Raw genomic sequence first — 22,313 nt, forward strand, 5'->3', positions numbered from 1 at the left:
GAAAAGCACGTGTATAAGGACTATAAAAAATGATAAATAGCGATGAAGTGAAGGCGAAACGCTAGGCAGCAAAAGAAGAACGAAATGTCGACCGTTAAATTAACACCAGTCGCGTATTCTCTCTCATCATCAACCTTCATACGTCAGATAATCTCAAACCCCCATTTTCATCACAACAATCGCACCATTTTTACTCATAATTTCAAGCATTCTACCAGAAGATCTCTCACTTTATCAATGGCTTCTTCGGATCCTCTTCAAATTTGTGTCAAGGAATCTATCACCACTCCCAACAAGCTTGGCGATTGTACTTCTCTTTCTTTCTTCCTAATTTTATTGGTTTACTATATAATTTGATTTTCATAATGCTGAATTTCTGTTTTCATGTTTATAATTTTGTTTTTTATAGCATAATTGTGTACTCGTATTTTTAAATGTTTTTTTTTTTTGGTTATAATAATCCGGGTAATTGAGAAAATGTGATTGTTTGTGGTTTTTCGGTTGAATTTATTGGTTATTAGATTAGATTATAATGGGTATACTGTCTTGTACTAGGAATTTGGGCTCAATTGTCAGCAGACTAATTCATAACAGTTACTCCTTAAAACAGTTATGCATAATTTGAATTACTAACGTGACAACTAAATTTTGTTCTGGAGGATAGTACTCCACTAATAATAGATGGCTAATTCTGACGGTAATATGCATAATTTTTGGATTTCTAATTTCTAACAATTCAGTGTGCAATAATGGATTTTTTTTTTATTTTCCTAGTGTTTATTCTGTTTATACCTTTTTTTTTTGGCATGACAACATATATTAATTTAGTCTCGACATTGGTTATATGGCTGGTTTGATTATCCGCTATTTGTTTGGATTCAGGTCTTTAGTCTACTTGATTGAACTACAAAGTACATTATTAAGCTACGTTTGGTTATGAGGTTATTGAGACATAAAAGTGAGAATGCACTGTGAAATATCCAGTCATTATGTTTGGCGTACAATAACGGAATAGAAGAGAATTAGACGACTTAGAAGAACAAATGTATATTCCAATTTACTTGTCCCATATCTATTTGCACAAAATATCATGCAAGTGAGAGTAGCGAGTGTAGAACCTAATTCTAGAGATAATGTAGAGAGTAAAATTCCTAATTGAGAAACAGGGTGAGTATAATGGGGCTGAGGTAATACTATTTGGGGGCCCTTTGGTTTAACAAAGGGAAAGGGCATGAGTATAAGAAAGGGAAACAAGAAGAATGGAAACAAAAACCCTTAAGAGCCTTTTGGTTCATCTAAGGGAAAGGGAATGACTAAAACAAAGGGAGGAGAAGAATAAAATGTTACTCCCTTTAATTTACTATGTTGTTTGTTTTAGTTAAATAACAAAGGGATTAATACAGCATTGTTGTGCAACACATTTTTTGTTTTCACTAATGGCTATTATAGCTGAGAAATTAATACAGCACTGGATTTTTCGGAGTATATGCTAAATAACTTTCACAAAATTTATGCTACAATCTTTCAACCAGTTTATATTCCATTGTAATGCCAGGTCCATTTTGCCAAAGAGTGTTGTTAACTTTGGAAGAAAAGCATCTCCCATATGATATGAAGCTGGTTGACTTAACTAACAAGCCAGAGTGGTGAATTATCTGCAGCTCCTAGTCATTTTTTTTTAAACCTGAAATTTGCAATTTAATAGTTAGTTTGAATCATTTTGCTGTTAGGTTTACAAAAATCAATCCAGAGGGTAAAGTACCTGTGGTGAAATTTGATGAAAAATGGGTTGCTGATTCAGATGTCATTGCAAATTCCCTAGAAGAGAAATATCCTAATCCACCTTTGGCAACACCTCCCGAGAAGAGTACAGTGTATGTTCCCCACTTCATTGTTTATGGGTTTTGATTTTGGACATATGCAGTTAATCTTGGTTCAGAAGATATCCATACAATATTCAATATATAACTTTGATTTGATCCACAAAAAGAGAAAGGAAAAACTGAAAAGAATAATCCAACCTTTCGCTCAGTTGCTCATAATAATCCCACCTTTTCGAATTTAAGAAATAATCCCACCTTGTAACCCCATCTTCCCAAAATGAACCTTTTTCATTTAATGACCGGTTGCTTGAATTAGTAACCTATTTTAAAAGGTAATTTGACACGTGTCACCTTTTAATTGGTTTTTAAAAAATTAAAGAATTATTTCAAAAATTAAAGAACTAAAAAAAACCCCTCTTCTTCTTCCTTCCCCTGCCACTTTGCCGAGCCCACTCTTCCTTACCTCCATCACAACAAATCATAAACCCCATCACCACCATTTACCACCATCACAACAAAGTCTCTCCTTTGTTGCCACCACAACCCACCACCACCGAACCCACATACACCAAATCACCACCAATCACAACCCCTCTTAACTCCCGGGCTTCGCCCAGCCACATCAACAACCCCACTGCACCACCTCCAAATCAGTTGCTGCCACATAAATCAACCTCCGCACCACCTCCAAATTCGCCCAACATACCCAACAACCACCACCATTGCACTAACTCCACAATTACCCCAATCTCCCGGCCGTGATGTCGCAGCCCCACAAATCGCAATCACAAGCTCCAATTCAACCCCAAAATGTAGCCACAAGCTTTAATTCAATCGCAGCCAATTTAAGTGGGGTTTAAGGTGGTATTCGCGGTGGTTCGAAGAGGCTGGGGTTCGAAATTGGTTGTCTAGGGTGAAGAAGTGGTTGCGATGTTGTTGGAGTTGTGAGGCTAGGTTGTGATTGAGGTAGTTAGGCGGGATGGTTTTTGGGGAGAGAGAATGGGGGAAGGAGGGTTTCGCGGGTATTGGTGGGGCAGGGGTGCGGTTAAGCTGTCGCTGATGGGGTTGGGTGGGGCTGGGTTACGGTGATGGTGGTGCCAATGGTGGGGTGGGGCTGGTTACGGTGTTAGGGGATTTTTCCTTTTTCTTTTTCTTTTTTTTTTTCTTTTTTCTTTTTTTTCTTTTGCCTTTGTTTTATTATTCGAACAAAAAAAAATTTACCTTGAAATGGTTGTAGGTAAAAAGGTTCATTTTGGGAAGATGGGGTTACAAGGTGGGATTATTTCTGGAATTCGAAAAGGTGGGATTATTTTGAGCAGATGGGCGAGACGAGGCAGGGTAATGATAGAGACGAGGTTCAGTGCAGAGGCTGTTTTACTTTATAAGTTCTGATGTATGATCTAATTAACATATTTGATTTTGTAGCTAGATTCTTCATAGTATGTCAGTGTCTCAAACTCTGGCTGTTTTTTGTGCAGTGGTTCAAAGATTTTTCCTGCGTTTGTTGGCTTTCTTAAAAGCAAGGACCCCAGCGATGGAAAAGAGCAGGAATTACTTAATGAGCTCAGTTCCTTCAATGATTACCTGAAAGAAAATGTAAGGTCCTTCTTCATGGCATACCCCCCACCCCCCCTCTTCTTCCTCACAAACCCATTATATCCAAGTATCCAACTATGTAGTATTAAATTGTAATAAGACAAAATCTATGCATGGTATTAAATCAGTACCTCATCTCCTTTCCATGTTTACCTCTCTCATTTGCTGTTAAAGTTGCTTGAGATTTCTAAGTATAGGTAGGCATGAATGTGCTGGAGATAGGCAATCACAACAATTTCAAGGAAAAAAAAAAATCTAACTTGGTCCTTTTAGCTATGTAGTATGATGGGCAAAGGTTAATCAACTGGAAACCTATTGCAAGCACTTTAGTCACAATGGTAAGCTGAGTCTAGGTTTAGAGAATAATGCTCTCTAGAGTCTTCACTAACATGTAAGCACCAAAAACTATGCTAATTTAAATTATTAAAAGTCTTGAAATGAACTAGTAAAAAAATTAAACTAAGATGATTATCAATTAGAGAAAACCTAATGCTAGGAGTACTGCCACAATAAGCAAAAACAACAAGATAGATCAATAAAGAGAGAATATATGGGATTGATAATGGTTGAGGGAGATACTTTCTTGGCTACCTTAAGTTCTCTTTTAAGCCAAATATAGTATGCTTGACTTCTTAGTTAATTACCTATTTGCGTGGTGTCAAGAAACTACTTAGGGAAAAAAATTAACATTGGTATTTTAATAACGAGTTTCCCCCTACCTACAAGGTTCTATTTCCATTTTTTTTTTTTAAAAAACTTGTAGTTTCATCTTTTGATATTTCATGTGATGATCTCAAAACAATCAATTATGGGAGTCCAACACGATTAAAACTCAGCATGTCTTTAGCAAGAAATTGATTTACGAGGTACCCCAAATTTATCAACTAACCTATATTTACATGATTGGTTTTTACCATAACCCTAGAAGCTTAGATTATTCACCACTCATGATTAAGAGCAAAACTAAAGCAAAATTTAAGCACTATATATAGATTAAATTAAGTAGGATTAAGCAAGAAATCAGCAAAAGCATGAAGCTAAATGATGAGGAAGAGTAGTAAAATTCTCAAGAAGCTTTAAATGAAGTAGTTGAAATCTTCCTAAATAAGTTTGAAATCTAAGCTATACTCCCTCCGTGTTTTAATAAGTGTTACACTTTGACTTTTTTTACTATTCACATAAAGGTTTTGACTTGATTAATTTACCAATATATAAAAAACCGATGTTATTATATAATATATTGTTGGATTCGTTATAATGTATACTTTCATATTATAAAATTTCCTATGATTTTACTAAAATATAATTAGATAAATTAATGGTTAAAGTAGTGTCTCGACATGCGTGTTTGGTCAAACTGTAACACTTATTAAAACACGGAGGGAGTACTGTTTTTCTTTTCTTTTTACTTTCTCACACTTGTTAAGTAGTTAACTAAAGGAATTTTCAACTTTAGGTCAAGTTCTCTAAATTTACAGATTAGCCTCCTCTATTATGGGGAACAAATAGAACATCCCCTGTATAAGGAGAGTGAAATGGAAAAAATTAGACAATCCCATAGAAGTTCTTGTTGGTTACTCTTTGAAGAGGGGTCTGGTTTCAGATTTAAGAGTACAATCATCTTTTTGCTTCCACTGCTTATTTAAGGTGTGTTCTCCCTTTTAAAAAATTAGTTTCAAGTCTAATAAGTTTCAATTAAGTCCAATAAATTCCAATAAGTTTCATAAGTTCAAATCAGGTCAAGTTCATCCCACCCACCCCACTGCTGATTAGCTACCCACCTCTTAAAATCCACCCTACCTCGTTAAATCCACCCCCAACCACTTGAAAATTGAACCCCCACCCTTGCCTAGAAAAACCAAATATAAGAGATGGAAATAGAGATAGAGGCGGTCCTCCTTTAAGATTCGATGGTGTTGGTGGAGATGAATTGAGGACTGAACGAAGGAGGTAGTGCTGGTCGTTTAATTTGTTTATATATTTTGCTCTAATATTCTCTTTCAATTGGAAGAACAACACAATCGACGATCCAAACCTCGACCTAAACACGAATTCAAATTTATCGTAACGGATGACTTCACAACCGAGGTAAGACTTTTCGGTGATGGCGTTGGAGTATGCGTCAGGGACAATTTGGTAAGTGGTTCAAAAGGTGGTGTTGTGCATCAAAGCAGGGAAGAAGTCGATGGAGAGAGAAGTTGGTTTTGGGAGGTTGTTGTTTGCGGTAGTGGTGGTTGTTGTGGTGGTGGAGATTGGGAGTTATGGTTGTTTAAGGTGGTGATTTTGTCGAGTTTATCGCCAATGCCGAGGAGAGGGATTTTTTTTTGGAGGAAATGACTGAAAATGATAAGAGAGGAATAAGAGAGAGGGAGTGTAAATAACAAGTTAATTGGGTGCATATAAGAAAAAGAAGTCAATGCTTGAAAATTATATAGTCAATGCCGGAAAAGTACACAAAGGTTTCTTTTGACACAAAATATGCAAGTTGGTGGTTTTCGTTTGCCAAAAAAATTTTAAAAGGTCCCCCCCCCCTCCCGCCAAATGGTGTTTTTAAAAGGTTTTTCAGACAAATTTTCCTAATTATTATGTAATATTAATGGATGAATCGTATAATAAATGTATTACTACTAGCTAATATGTTTTTAGTTATTGATTTGTACTTTGTAGTTTTTAGTAATGACTTTACAAGTTCAAGTCCAGATTTGTGAAGAGAACTCACCCTTAAAAAAGTTCTTTCATTCCAAAAGTGAATGTCATGTCTGGTAAAGCAAGGTCCTACTTCTCTGCAGATTACTAGCACCCATGGGTTTGAAACATAGTCTCTTCTCAACATTTTAGCTTCATGCTTCCCCCTTGCGAGCTTGTGAGCCTGATACTCAGCAATTTCAGGCTCATGATTGAAGGGAGTTGCCTCAGGAGGTGTACTTTGAATGCCTACATAGTAGAGAACAATACAAAAGAGTTGAAAAACGTTAAGGTTGCCAAAATAAATCTAAACTGAATTCTCAAGGGGAATAGGAAATAAATCAAAACTGAACTTTTAAGGGGAAAAGGAAATGAAACTACTAAAATTGCAAGGACTAAAGTGAGTTAAATCTCTTATCGTGATTGATGACCTCTGTTGGGGTTAAAATCTAAATTTCCTAGCTAGACTGAACCATACAGTGGATTCTGGCAGCACATGAGATAATTGTAATTAATACAACTGCTAGGTAGTGTTGCTTTAATTCTCCTTTTGAGGGAGTAATTTTGTGCAATGCTATCTAATGTAGTCTAGTTTGGTGACTTAATGAGCTTGTCCATTTATGGCACTCATTAAGGCAGTTATCGTATGCAATTGTATAGCAAATTATTAATTCAATAATATATGCTGATGTCTTTGGCTTCATAAATTTGGACAGCAATATGCTTGCCTTCTCTCTTTGCTGACTCCCTGATTCCACCTTTATTTGCTTGATATGAGCCTTGTAATTAGAAGCAGCTTAACTTTTAGAATTATGTGGATTTTGTGGCGGGTGTAGAATTTGTAGTTAACCAATTACAAACAACCTAACCTTTACATATATTGATAAATTTCTACCTGTAGGGGCCTTTTATTAATGGGGAGAAGATCTCTGCAGCGGACCTATCTCTCGGACCAAAGCTTTACCATATGGAGATTGCATTGGGAAATTACAAGAATTGGTCTGTTCCAGAGTCACTTCCCTATGTGAAGTCTTACATGAAGGTATCTCTTATTTGTTTACTCTTTGACCACCTCATGGCATAGAAAATAATTGTAAAAGAATTATGCTCTTTTATGAGGGGAATGGATACTGCACATAAGTCAAAATTATTTATACGTAGTATCTATTTTGTTTTCTTTATTCTTTTGGTATATGGGATTGAATATAGAACATCAGTCAAATTAAAGTGAAGGGTCTTCCTCAACTAGACTAAAGCTGGTTCAACCACATTCGATCTTCTTAGTCTTGCAATTGCTTTGCTTGAAGAAACAAGTTGAAGCCTCCTTGTGCTTTGAACCAAGTTTCCGGTTAACAAACTAGTAATTACTGTTCTCGTGTATACTTTATTATTCTTGAACATAGTTTAGGCTGCAATGAGAATAACTAAAACCCTTTTCTATGATGTGACAAGTGCTGAGACTACTGACTATCAAATTGTAGATTCAAGCTGTTGCAGTGATCCATTTCCTACTATGTAATCCTTCCCTAAATGCCCTTGAATTTTTTATTAGAGACCACATAGTCTGTTAAACTTGGACCAGAGGGAACTACACCTTATGCAATTCTACGGGCCCCTTCATTAGTTGTTTGTTCCAAGAAGTAATCAGTAGCCAGATCCTGATTATTCATGCTATATCCCAGCTTTGACTAATATCATAAATTTAAAGTTCATTTTATAATTTTAAAAAAATTGTTGAATTCTAGAGCTTGATGCAATTGACTCTGATTTAAAGTATTATCCTCACTCTTGTCTTTTACCCATTTCTTATTCATCTCAAGTTCATAATTAATATCTAATACTTGGTATCAAATCATTTACTTGTTTTAACTACTCATGCTATGGATCTGGGAGCATTAACGCCGTTCCTGTGGGCTTTTAAGGAACGAGAGAAATTGTTGGAATCTTTGAAAGAGTCCCAGGAGCCTTATTAACATCATCAATGATTGAAGTGGAGGAACTAGAAATTGAAGCTATTGCCACTCTCTTTGTAACATATAGATCATTCTCTTCTGTGTCTAATTTTTCTATCTATTCTTTCAACTTTAGCTCCAACAATTTGACAAGGTTCTAAAAGTAAGCTATAAAAGCTTAGACTGAGCTAAAGATCTGTGAAAAGTTTTGCCAGTTATCATCCATCCTTAAAAATTGTGGTTGCTAAGAGTTATCCCTTTTTTTTTTTTTTAAACCTTTGACATTTGGCCACTTATTGAACACTAGAGATTATAGAATTAAGGGACTTCATCTCATCCTCTTCATCTTGTGGCATTGGTAGGTCAAGAACAATCCTCTTCATCTCATCCTCTTCATCTTGTGAAAAGTTTTGCCATTTATCATCCATCCTTAAAAATTGTGGTTGCTAAGAGTTATTTTTTTTTTTTTAAAGCTTTGACATTTGGCCACTTATTGAACACTAGAGATTATAGAATTAAGGGACTTCATCTCGTCCTCTTCATCTTGTGGCATTGGCAGGTCAAGAACAATTGTCTCCAAAACTTTCTTGCTGACCATAGTTGCAGTATTGATTACCTTTCTTTTTTATCTCCTATTCTCGGTTTTTCTTGCCCCCCTAAATTTGAGGCCTTCCTTGTCCTCCCACTTTAACATACTGATCAATCCCTAAAAAGATTCTGTTTGGTTATCCAAAGGATTTTGCCGCAGCAATAGTTGTGTAAAATAACCCAAACATGTATGCACACACAAAAGAACCAACACAGTGATAATTAAGAGGCTTGAATTTTGAGGCTGGCCTTGTCCTCCCACTTTAACATACTGATCACCCTTAAAAGATAATCTGTTTGCTTATCCATAGGATTCTACTGCAGCAAGCCAGCAATAGATGTGCTAAATAACCAGAACGTACAAGCACACACAAAAAGGAAACAACACAGTGATAATTAAAGAGTACATCTATTGCGAATAATTCTCGAATTTTTCTAATGCTAAGCACAGCAATTTCAAAAATGCAGAAAGTCGAAATGATTTTAAGATATAAAAAAGTTACAGAATAATACTTTATTGAACGAACCTACCACCTTAGAATTATCAATCATAGGTAAATGGTGTAATCGAAGTGAATTCTGATAGTCTACTACGTGTGTGCAGAATATATTTTCCAGGGATTCATTTGTGAAAACAATTGCATCACCAGCGGATGTCATTGCTGGCTGGGCAAAGCACATAAGCTGAACTGCTGAAGCTGTCCAAGATTTACGGTCACTGGTTTCTTGTGCAGAAGATTAGCCTTGCTGTAGTGTCTCAGTAAGTGATTTTGGCAGCTTGTAATCGCTTGAATGTAAATTATCTGAAGTATAGTGAAGATTATTTTAAATAAATTCTATGAAAAATGCTCACAGATATGAATCCTCAATGATTTTTTCCATGTTAAAAATCAGAGTACAATTTTTCCAGGCGGTGCAGGTGAGCTTTGGCAAATGCAAATATCCTGCCCGCAGATTCAGTGTACCCTTGGGCTCAATGGGTACAAATTTGTAGGTACACTTGTAAGGTGATCATCTAAATAATGTTCACCATAACATTACAATGGTCACATCACTCACATGGTGGCATGGCGCTATCACAACCATTTGACCATTTTAATTGGTTATAAACTTTTGGTTTGACCTTATATTATACATGCATGGTTTGTTAGTATTTTTTTACAAAATATTTTTCATATTTATGTGATTAAAATTGTTATTATATTAGTTTTAAAATATTAAATAGAATTCATAATCTCAAAAGATAATATTTGTATTTAATTAATTTAAACTTTAAAATTTCATTCGTCAATTTTGCTTGCGTGGCATTTGAATAATTTAATTGTAAAAGAAATTAATAATGTCTTATTTAATTGGTTACAACTATATATATATATATATATATATATATATATATATATATTAATTAGATTATTTATAAGAATAATATCTAACTTTTCTAATAAATTAGATTGAATTTTTTATTGACCATTATTATCTTTTGTGTTATGCATGTATATTTCAAATGATAAGTATAAACTATTAATTGACAAAAATAAAAATAAAAATAAAATTACTATATGAATAGTAAAGAAAAAATCATTAACAACTAAAAAGCAACAGACTTAATAAACATATACTCTTAAATCTTACTTTAAGCAAATAACAATGTCTATCCTTCCAATCTCTCTCTCTCTTCTTTTTTTTTTTTTTTTTTTTTTTTTTTTTTTTTTTTTTTTTTTTTTTTTTGGCAACGATTTAAATAAAAATAAAAATATTACAAACTAAGAGCATTATTAGCTCCTCTATTACAACGAGAATACATTAAATTAAAGTACTTCCACATTAGATCTTGCTGGTTTGAATAATCTGCCATTATCCTTTGAGCATGCGATGAGGAACACACCATTCTGATTATGTATTCCGCATTCTCTTGAGCTTGGAGAATTCATTGGAGGACGAAGAACAAACAAATTCTGGCATACATATTAACGAGTTGAAAAGGACACCGAGTGCCTATAACAATAAATAAATGGGGTAGGAAAACATAGCGGTTAGGGCGTAACAACACACATTGAATCTCCCATGCAAGTGATTCGATACCCTTAACTGTGGGTACTATTGATCCTTTCTCAAGAAAAAAGACCATTGACATACTATAAACCTCCATAATATCATTTTGGAGGCCCCCAAACATTTCATTTTGGGGAGCAGTGTTAAGATAGATATTTTTCTAAGTAATAGATTGAAAATCCACTACTAAGCTGAAACAAAGGACATCAAGGGATAACCTGAGAAAATCGAAAGAGGAAACAACAAACAAATAACATACCCTAACCAACCATAACAACCGAACCATACCATAACAATGGCGAATTCCCCACAAAACCAAAACTCGCATATCCAAAATTCTAAACAGGAGCACGACACACCCCTTTAAACCCACAATTAAACTTGACAAACCCCAACTAGAACAAAGAGAACCGCATCTCATAGCATCAAACTCATAGCAAAGACCCATAGAAGCAAGGAAAACTAAAATTAAACCGAAAAAAGCCCTTAAACAACAAGAAACCAACCAACTATCACCAGCCTTCGATTACATCCTTCACCGTGAAGGTCAAACTGGACTAACATCACCGGCGGCAAGATAACCAAGAGACAAACCCGATATTGTGTCATAAACAGAAATGGGCAGAGGAAGTTAAAGGAACGAGAATAAAGCCCAACACAAGAAAACAAACGAACCCTAACTCTAACTTTACCTTTACCAACTCGATCTTTTCGATCACACGTAGTCGGCGGCGTTAGAGCTAGCCGTCGAATCTTGTTTCATCAACGAAACTTTAAACCCAATTGAAAACAACCTTCTTACCCTCGAGTACCCAAATCACAAAGCTACTAGAACTTTAAAACTGAAAAACTGAGAAAACCACCTTGAGAACTTCCGGCAAGAAGAGTTAACACTAAGCGGAGTTTGAAGCCCGCTGGGAGCTTGGTTCCACTTCACCTTCAACGCTAGAACACGAGCAAAGAAAATCTTAATACATAGAAGAGGAACCCGCCAGAGAACCAGCCACGGCGCTGGAACTCCCGTGAGTTCTAGGTTTGAGGAGGGTTTTCTTTTTAGAGGAGAGAGAATAGAGCATTTAGAGGAGAGAGAAAGTCTATTGATTTTTTATTCTAGGAGAAAAGCTTTTCTACAATTTTATTTAAAAATTCTTTAATCGCCATTGTTAATTTAAAAAAAAGACTTTCAACCAAAGACACCCGATCTTCAATCTTTTGTAGCTTTACCTTCATATCGCCGCATTCCCTCTTACTAAGAGACTGTTGTTCCTCCAACTCTACTACCCTTTCCATGTTTTTCGAGGTTTTTAATAACTCGAAAAAAATGGAAGAAAGTTGACGTTGAACCATTTTTAGTTCCATCTCCAAATACTTATTATCTTTCTGGGTTATCAATCAGTCGATAATAGTTTTTCATCTTGTGTATAAGGATATAGCATGCTCCATTACAGTTAACACAAAGAGTTCCTTCACTTGCCCTCAAAATAAGAGAGTTATGCAGCTTTTCTCGATTCGATTCGTTTATTTCAGTTCCATATATGAACAACTTATCTTTCCTAAGGTCTATGTCGCCGAGGTAATCTGTCATTAGACTCTCCATCGATGCGAGTCCTTCTAAAAATATAGGACCCTTCATAAAGTACGCCTGATAGAAAGGTATCAGGAGTTTCATCGAGTCTGTACGTGCTCATTCTGCGTTTAATAGCTAATTCTAATAGAGTTAAACGAGAATGTTGAAAAGCTAATAAACTCATTCCGCGTCTAATAGCTAATTCTAATAGAGTTATGAAAAAAAAATGTTGAAAAGCTAATAAAATTAATGAAAGGACAACTATTTATAGTGTTAAAAAGGAATATTAATAAAATTAGTAAGATAAACATGAAATCATAAAGATATTAAAAGATTACAAATGATAAAATGAAATCAAACAAATTGATAATAAGATATGATCATATTAATAATAATACATACCAAAAAATATCCTATGTCTATTGATATTTGGCTCTAAATCTCAAATATATTTATCTTAAATGATGGCTTCAAGCCTTCAACTAATTATGATGGAAACAAGCTTCATTTATATCCCTACCTTATAAAAAGTGGGCGATTGTTCTTATGAATAGACAATAGTGCACGGACTATTATACCCCTCAAAATGTTTTTTTAGTTTCTTACTCCCAGTGTAATTTTGTAATATTTCTTAAGACCCATCAATTAACTAGAAATTAAATGAAGAATGGAATAATAAAGTTTAAAAATTTCTATATTTAATTTAACGGGTATTATGATTTTATATTTTTATTACATGACAACATTAGTCACCAGGCAATGAAAAGTTATTGCTTTGTGTGGGAGTTCTTTTTTCTATCTATTGTGAAGGTCGAAATTAATGACTTACACATAATTGTGTTTAAAGGACATTAAAACTAATGAAATTAATCTATGATTGTGCCGAAGTAGATGTACTAGAAAGAAAGAAAACCAAACTGACTACGGTGAAAAGGGGAAGAAAGCAATAAGGGATTCAAGGGAATATTTAAGGGAATTATGGGTTGCATAGGGTTAATTTACTGCAAAACCAAATTGTTAGAAGCATTTTGTCCGAATTCATTTTCTGATTCCGTTGACTTTTAAGCATTGTGAAATCATGTGAATTTGAATTCTATTATGTATTAATGCCACTACTATATATGTATTGTGAAATACCATGTACTGCTATATGATGTACCTTTTTGTTTCCAATTAAGTCAATGAGCGCAAAAGATATATTAATATCATAAATTCCTATATAAAGTGTTAGCACGTTGTGTTTTTTCACTACTTAAATAAGGGTGCAGCATGTTGTATCACATTTCCAAGAATATTCTACAACATCAAAGACAAGAAAAATTAACTCCATGTAAAGTGCAAACACAAGCCAAGAAAAATTAAGGCAAAAGGGTTGGCCACCCCGCGCGAAACGTGCGCTTTGGCTGCCCTAGTACATATATATGATGTATTCATGTATCCATATTTACACATGTTCGTAATGATTTACTGTACTTCCTCTTTTTCATATTGTTAATCTCATTTACATTTATCAACGCAATCAAATTTTGGATCGCAAATATCTTTAATCTCACACTAGCAAAAATTATAAAAATTGGATATTAATAATGTATTCACTGAGACGAAAAAACTAGATCTCGTATGACAATGTTTGTTGTTATATGTAGTGAAATTTCGAAGATTCACTCTGATTAATAGAACTAACATTATGAAACGGTGAGAGTATTCTTTACTGATATTACTGTTGAAAATTATAAAATTTGAGATTATTCGATTCTCCATTTATCATGCTTGCAAAATAGAAGATACATGTTGGAAATCAAACTAGTATCTATATTTATACTCTATACTTAGTATTTAAAAGGAAAATTTGAATTTTGGTACCTAAAAAATGGTGGTAATTGAATTTCGTACCCATTTAAAATTTATTTTTAAATTGACACCTCCAATAACTCATAATTGTAGCTTTCACTACCTCCGTCTACATTCTGTCAACTTTTCCATTAGTGGGTCTCACTTTAACGGCTAGTTAGTTAAATTCCCCTCTTTTAAATAACGACTTTGTTCCCTTTTTCCCCCATTTGACTGTGTTTAAAATTTGGAATGAAAACAGTAAAATTCTTGGAAAGGAATTGATTTAAACTTAGGGTTGTAGTTCATTGTTGAATTGCGAAGGTTGTGTGAATATTTTAGACGCATTTCTGAAGCACTGTTGGAGGCGAAAAAAAGAGGCCAACTTTCACTAATTTTGTATACAATTGCTAAATTTGAAGTTGAATTGAGTTAAATTGTTTTGTACTTTTGGTTCATATGTTATTAAATTGTGATTTGCACTACAAATTGTGGGTTTAATTGAATTATGTTGTTATAATTTATGATTTGGAAAAATTAGGGTTCTTGATTTGATTTAATTTAGGGAAATGTTGTTTTTTGAAATTAATGTTGCATGTTAGTAATTTATCTAAAATTGGGGTTTTTGTTGCATGTTTGTTTCAATTTTATTTGCAAGATGGCTGAGAATAGGGTGGTATTCAGATTTAAATACTTGAGGGTAGTTATTGACATTGAAGTAGAAATAGGTAAAGACAACTTGATGGATAAATGCCTAGAGTTTAAAGACCGACTGCGTGAAATGGATGATCCAGTAGAAGGATCTGTAGATATCTTGTTTCCCAAATTTCAGTATATTTATAAAGGGAAATATAGGGATTTTGAAGATGATGGTGATGTGTTAAAATGATTAGGAGGCTACCTAATAAGGACATCTACATTATTCATGTTGGCACCACTGATGATCCTAGGTTCTTGGTAGACTGTATGCGGGAGTATAGGCATAAACAAAATGGGAATTGGCCACCCCTTGGTTATCCGTATAATGGTGCTCATCCACCAACGTGACAAGGTGTGTGTGAGACTGATGTGTGTAACTGGTGATTCTGTTGTAGTTGTTGTGTTTTAATCCCACTATTTTTAATGCCTCTTTTTTTGCTATTTGCAGGTGTTAAAATGTCTTGCAATACTTTATCTCCCTTAAAAATGAAGAAGTGTAACTGTCGACTGCCACTTGCAAGGGTGACATCTTGGATAAGGGAGAATACATGGCGCAAGTTCAAGGTTTGCAAATTTTGGGATCCAAACACTGAGACAAAGGGATGCAAATGTTTTGAATGGGTTGACTCAAAGGATGGCACTGATTGGAAAAGGGATGTGATCAACCAGCTGCTGCTTGACAAGAAGTTAATGAAAGCTGAGATGAATTCTTTGCAAAGGGAGGTTGATGATCTGGTTGGGTAAAGGAGGTGTTTGCTTAATGAAGTTGACACATTGAAGACTAAATGCAAGGCCTTGTCTGGTGACAGGAAGAAGATGATAAGCAGCAATGGCACTTCTGTCAGGGTTCACTTGGTTATATTAGTTGCAATTAGTGTATTGGTTATGGTTTTAGGAATTAGTGTAGTAATTAGACTGGTTTAGGGGAGTTTGAGGGAATCCAGGACATTCTTTTCAAGTATGGTGATGTTTTTAATTTTAGTTGCTATTTCTTTCAAGTGAACTTGCTCACAATCATTTCTGTATGAATTTTAAACATTCCGGCAATTGAAATATATGATTGATTTGGCACTACAGCTGATTTGTGTACATAATTAGATTCATATGATATATATAAACATTAGTAACTAATAAATATATGTTCAACAATAGGTGACTTAGTAAAATTAGTAACTACTAAATATATATGTTCAACACACTAAATACATATTGTTAACTGTCAAATGAACAGACCCAACAAAGTTCAAACTGAACAATAACTTTTTTTCTTGCTTATCCTGGTTCCTAGGGTGTTCTTAGCTGTATTAGTTATTGATGCCTGGCTGCATAGGTGTTGTTCTGCTCCTGCAGACTTCCTTGACCTTGTATTTGGTTCTTGTGATGATGTTGATGCTCCTTGAGATGGACATTCTTCTCCCTGAGCTGGTCCTACTGCCCATGAGGTGCTGCTGCTCCTCCTTGTGATGCTGCTGCTTTTAATGCTGCTTTGGCTGTAGCAGCTGCAACCTTCTTCTTAGCCTCCTCTTGTGGGAATATTTTTATTTCCAATGTTATTAGGACCTGCTGATGCCCCAAGAGTAGTCTGCACACATAAAAAAAGTGACAAAATTAAAAACAGAACCAAATAATTCAAAACAGAACAAAAAATTTCAGAACTCACCTTATTTAAAGCTCTTGCTGTTTTTATCCTCCGTTATTCTACCACCCTTGGTGTGTTAACAATAGATTTGCCCTTTGTGGTAGGATGGGAAGAAGACTGTGTCACTTCTACAGGCACATTGGAGCATGTTTTGGCATAGTGACCAAACTGAGCACTTTTTTTGGCATCTCTTTTGCCTTTTTTTGTGTACAATACTCTCTTTTGCCTTTTTTGTGTACAATACTCTACTGCCTTAAGTACACCCTCACTCATTTCCTTCTTTCTTTTTTTGGACTTAGGTCTGCCATACATCATTCTTACTGGTGGAGGTAGTGGCTCCCTCAGTTGAACCTTTTCCCAGTGCTTGGGACCTGACATAGGTTGTATAGGCAGATCATATGCTTCTATATATCTCTCCCTTGTGTAATAGTTGTCCACATACTGTTCTGGGCCACTTCTCTTATTTAGTATGCAAGCAAATCCAAACACACAAGGAAGGTCAGTTAATTGCCAGTGGTAGCATGTACAACTTCTGCTTTGTAGGTCAACTGTCACTTGGTCTGCATTTAGGTTGACCTCTGATATGTCCATTTTATATAGTATTTACCCCCGTCCCTTGGTCATAATTGGTAGTGTTTTTGGATCTTTAGAGCCAATTTTATTACTAATTGGTGTTTCTAGTGTTTTCGTAATTTTGGATGACTTTTGTAGGGATTTGCACCTTTAGAGCATTTTCCCGTAATTTTATGGAGCAACTACGAGCATTTGAAGGGCACGACCGTCTTTCATAGCCCAGGGCCGGTTAGATTCATCGAACCGGTGATTAAGGGCTTGGTGCATGTGATACTGAGGCATTTGGACTGAGTATTCAAGACCCGAAGAGGAAATTCGGATTGGGCCGAAGAATCGGAGCCTAATTGAGAAGTCCAAGTTGCAAAAGATTGTGGACTGGAAAAATAGGCTCCGCCCGAAGGGGCGCCTGACCGGGAGGGGCAGAACATCCTTCGCCCTATCTCGCGCCCGGCCGGGCGCGAGAGACGTCCATGATTGAAAAAAGGCGGGCCCGATCGGGCGGTGTGGCACCCGACCGGGCGTGTGTCCCTGATGAAGTTTTAAGCGTCGTTTAGTTTGTTTTAATTTAGGATTTTTCTTGCTTAATATAAATACGTTTTTGTTAAGCACTCTCTCTTTTACTTCTATTATCTCTTCCTTTAGACTTTCTCTCTCTACTTAGTTTTTATATTTTTTTTTCTCTCTCTACAACTTTGTTCTTATCTTTGTTCTTAATTCAACTCTTTAATTCTGATTACTTTGGTAACTATTTCTTCCCCTTTAATATCAGATTTTTATTTTATTTCTTTCATCATGACTTGTTTGATTGCTTTGTTTAGTTAAGATTTAATTATGTTTGAGTAGTTTTCTTTCTAGGGTTTATGGGGATCCATAAATAATATGAAGGGGTAATTTATTGTTGTTGATTGTCAATGCTAGATTAATTTCCTATTGATTGATTTAATGCTCTACAACTAGATTAGCGCTGGTCTTTTATGTATTAGTTTAGAAATATTAATTCGAGAGATGAGAATTGATATTTAGGCTTAGTTTCAATTGATAGGTTAATTTATAAATGGTTAAGTCGAGATTCGAGAGATGAGATTTAATACCGGTAGATTAATTATGTGATTGTAATACGTAGAGAAGGCCCTTTATGATCTGATTAATTGATGCATTGATGATTGATTGTTATGTTTTACCCTGGAATATTGTTTATTGGTGAACCTATGCCCTAGGCCTTTTATTCCTTGATTTCCCTCCTACTTTTATTCCTTCCCACTTTTACTTTAGTTCTCCTTTATAATAACAAATTGGTTACTTGATAATCTAGATTATATTGATTAATTAGGAATAAATTGACTTGTTTACCTGTGGTTCGACCCTTCTTCCCTATAGACATAGTTTGTGGATTTAGGTATTATTTTTATTAGGTGATTACGACTTTAGCTTGTCAAAATTTGGCGCCGTTGTTGGGGAAACGATTATATTTTTATTTCTGATTGTTTTCTATAGTCGAGGTTATTTCTTCTTGTCTTAGAGAACGTTAGTTCTTTGAGGCAAGTCTCATATTTTCCTTTTAGTTCTTTGTTTATGCCCAGGTGTTCCAGATCAGGTTATATCCCATTCGATCCTGAGATCGAACACTCTTTTCATAGACAAAAGAATCTTTACAGGCAAATCTTGGCGGATTCTGGGGATAACAATAATTGCCGAGACCCTCCAACTGATTCTAGTGATTAAGAAGTTCCTTCAGATTCAGAATTAGAGATGACGACACCTAAGAAGCTCAGTGATTATTCACAGCCGATGCTGACAAACTTTCCACACCTTACTGATGTGTCCAATTTATATAGTGTTTTACCCCCGTTTCTTGGTCATAATTAGTAGTGTTTTTGGCTCTTTAGATCCACTTTTATTACTAATTGGTGTTTTCTAGTGTTTTTGTAGTTTTGCTTGAGTTTTGTAGGAAATTGCACATTTGGAGCGTGTTCCGGGTTTTTCATGGAGCAACTACAAACATTAGGAGGACACGACCTTCTTTGAAGCCCAGGACCGGTTCGAGCCGGTGATTAAGGGCTCGGTGTGTGATACCGGGAAATTTGGACCATGTATTCAAGACCCGAAGAGGAAATCTGGATTGGTCCGAAGAATCAAGCCCAATCAAAGTCCAAGCCTCGAGGAAGAGACCGGGCCCGATCGGGAAAGCTTCGCCCGATCGGGCGGGCGCACAGAAGAAGACACCAGCAAAAGGCGCGCCCGATCGGGTGAGCATTATCTCGATCGGGCGCGGCTGCCCAGAAGAAGTTTGAAGAAAAAGGCGGGCCCGATCGGGCGGCCCTTCGCCCGATCGGGCGCGTGTTTTTGGAGGCACCTGATTGTCGAGATCTTAGTTTTCAATTAGTATTTGTTTTAGGGATGTTTAAGTACGATTTTTGTACGTAATTTTTATTTACCTTCTCTTTTAGACTTTCTCTCTCTACTTGGAATATTTTCTATCTCTAAAATTCTCTCAACTTTGTTCTTAATTCCATTCCTCAATTCAGATTACTTTTGGTAACAATTTCTTTTCTTTTAATTTCAGTTATTTTCTTTAATTCTTTCATCGTGTCTTATTCTATTGCTTTGATTAATTTAGATTTAGTTATGCGTGAGTAGTTTAATTTCTAGGGTTTATGGGGATCCAATAAATAATATGAAGGGGTAATTTGTGATTGTTGATTGTCAATGCTTAATTATTTTCCTATTGATTGATTTAATGCTTTGCAATTAGGTTTGGCCAGATTTAATTGTATGAGTGTAGCAATATTGATTCGAGATTCGAGAGATGAGAATTGATGTTTAGGCTTAGTTTCAATAGGCGGACTAATTTATAAATGGTTAAGTCGAGATTCGAGAGATGAGATTAATACCGGTAAATTAACTCTGTGATTGTAATACGTAGCGAAAACCCTTTATAATCTGATTAATTGATGCATTGATGATTGCTTATTATGATTTACCCTAGAATATTGTTTATTGGTGAACCTATGCCCCAGGTTTTTCCTTCATTGATTTTCCTCTTATTTTATTTCCTTTCTACTCTTACCTTTAGTAGTTTAATGACCCTTTTTATAATAACTTGGTTACTTGATAATTTAGATTGCTTTTAATTAATTAGGAATAAATTGACTTGTTTCCTTGTGGTTCGACCCTTATTCCCTATCTACATAGTTAGTGGATTAAGGTTTTATTTTTGATTAGGTGAATACGACTTGAGCCTGTCACTTACTCCCACTTCAGCTCTTGATGAGGTGCAATTCGAGATTAAACCTCAATTTATCACGATGATAGAAAGGAAGCAATTCAGTGGAGCTAAGGGTGAAGACCCAAATCTTCATATTGAAGACTATTGTTAATATTGTACTATCAGGCAAGCTGGGGTCACATAGGATCAAATCAGGGAGATTCTCTTTCCTTATTCTTTGTGTGGAAAAGCTAAATTATGGTATACTGGATTAAATAGAACTGCACTTGGTATAACTAACTAGGAGACTCTTGTTTTAAATTTCTATAACAAATATTACCCTGCAAAGAGGACAACTTTGCTAAGAAGCGCAATTCAAAACTTTGCCCAAGAGCTAGATGAAACTTCGTATGAGGCTTGGGAAAGATTCAAGGATCTGTAGAGGGAGTGTCCCCACCATAATTTAGCACAGTGGCAGTTGATCCAAGCTTTTTATAATGGGATTGGAAATTCATCTAGAACAAGATTAGATTCTACAGCTAGTGGGAGGTTTATGAACCTTAATGTTGATGACGCAGGTCAAGTTATCGAAGATATGACAATCCACAATTTCCAATATGGGAATCCTAGAGGCTTTGCTAACAAAGGGAAACATAGTGTCGACTTTGTATCCTTTTTACAAGCTCAATTAACCTCTATTTGTAAAAAATTAGATAATCTTAGTACTGCAAATATAGCTAATGTTTCTGCAATTAATAATAACTCTAATGAGGATTTCTGTGAAAATTGTGGAATTGTAGGTCATTGGGAGCAAGATTGCAGAAGTTTCGTGGAGCAAGTCAATGCCTTTCAAGCTTATAGGCAAAATTCCAACACCTATAATCCTGGGTTCAGGAATCATCCATATCTTTCCTACCGGAGCACCAAAGTTAAAAATCCGCCACCTCCACAACAATCACAGGCGCCACAACAATCACAGGTGCCACAACAACCACAGCAGAAATAATATCATCCCAATGTCGGCCAGAAGAATCAACCTCAACAACCCTCTTCATCTTTCGACCCTGCTTTGGCAGAAATTAGAGCGATGCTGGCTAGTATGCAAAAGCACATGGAGAGTAGAGATGCTCAAATTGATTCAATCATAGCACATAATAAAATTGTAGGTAATCAAATTGCGCAGATCTCCTCTACTTTACAAGCCCGCCAACAGGGAGCCCTGCCAGCACAGCCAACCAAGCCTGCGGATCAAGCTTTTGTAATTACTCTAAGTTGTGGTTCACACTATGATGGCCCCCCTATGCCTAGAGATGGTGAACCAATTTTAATGAATAATGCTAATCTTTATTCCATTAAACCTAACAATGATGCTAATAGCCCTACAGGGCTAAAGAGTAGTACTAATATTTGTGATAATACATTGTAGGGTACAACTCCAGGGAAGGTAGCAGCTCCAGATAAGAGCAGTAATGCTCCAAATCTTGTTATCAAACTTCCATTCCCTAATCGTCATTTAAAAACAAATTTGGATAAGCAGTTTGGTAAGTTTATGGAGATGGTTAAATATTTGCAGGTAACGGTTCTTTTTACAGAACTAATCACACAAATTCATGCATATGCTATATTCATGAAGGAAATATTGACTAGAAAAAGATATATTAGTGAGTTAGAGACAGTCGCTTTTACTGCAGAATGTAGTGTCGTACTACAAAATAAATCTCCACCTAAACTGAAAGATCCGGGTAGTTTTTCTATCCCTTGTCATATTGGAAATCTAATGATTGATAATGCATTATGTGATTTGGGCGCTAGCATTAGTGTCATGCCATTGTCTGTGTGTTCCAAGCTAAATATGGGTAAATTAAAAGCTACTAATATTACTCTACAAATGGCCGACCGTTCTTTTAAATACCCCTTAGATGTTTTAGAGGATGTTCTTGTTAGAGTAGGTAAATTTTATATACCTGTTGACTTTGTTGTTCTTGATATGGCTGAGGATTTGCAAACTCCAATTATTTTAGTTAGACCATTCCTTAACACTGCAGGAGCAATTATAGATGTGAAATGTGGCAAACTAACACTGTTAGTGGGGGATGATAAAATA

The 22,313-nt window shown here is 35.5% G+C and overlaps 1 protein-coding gene across 2 annotated transcripts; it reads left to right on the forward strand.

Annotated features, from left to right (window-relative positions):
- The first annotated feature begins 38 nt into the window (after nt 1-38).
- Nucleotides 39-9,810, forward strand: LOC110730692 (glutathione S-transferase DHAR3, chloroplastic-like). Of its 2 annotated transcripts, XR_002513134.1 has the most exons (7): nt 39-307; nt 1,556-1,646; nt 1,731-1,874; nt 3,302-3,419; nt 7,006-7,146; nt 9,249-9,404; nt 9,555-9,810. XR_002513134.1 is itself a non-coding variant. In XM_021910511.1 (6 exons), exons 1-6 carry the CDS (start codon nt 85-87, stop codon nt 9,330-9,332), a joined length of 801 nt encoding a protein of 266 aa, XP_021766203.1. In that variant the 5' UTR covers nt 39-84; the 3' UTR covers nt 9,333-9,513. The 2 variants fall into 2 exon arrangements, 1 of the variants encoding a protein (XP_021766203.1); XM_021910511.1 differs by lacking the exon at nt 9,555-9,810 and having other exon boundaries at nt 9,249-9,513.
- Nucleotides 9,811-22,313: the final 12,503 nt, after the last annotated feature.

This window comes from Chenopodium quinoa, unplaced genomic scaffold, assembly GCF_001683475.1.
Source record: "Chenopodium quinoa cultivar QQ74 unplaced genomic scaffold, ASM168347v1, whole genome shotgun sequence".
In the NCBI taxonomy this organism is placed as follows: Eukaryota; Viridiplantae; Streptophyta; class Magnoliopsida; order Caryophyllales; family Amaranthaceae; genus Chenopodium; species Chenopodium quinoa.

Excerpts from the sequence above, each read along its gene's own strand:
- LOC110730692 (XM_021910511.1), top strand. The coding sequence starts at position 85 with ATGTCGACCGTTAAATTAACACCAGTCGCGTATTCTCTCTCATCATCA. Across the intron at positions 1,647-1,730 it reads TTAACTAACAAGCCAGAGTG|GTTTACAAAAATCAATCCAG; the intron begins GTGAATTATCTG and ends TTTTGCTGTTAG. Across the intron at positions 1,875-3,301 it reads CCTCCCGAGAAGAGTACAGT|TGGTTCAAAGATTTTTCCTG; the intron begins GTATGTTCCCCA and ends TTTTTTGTGCAG.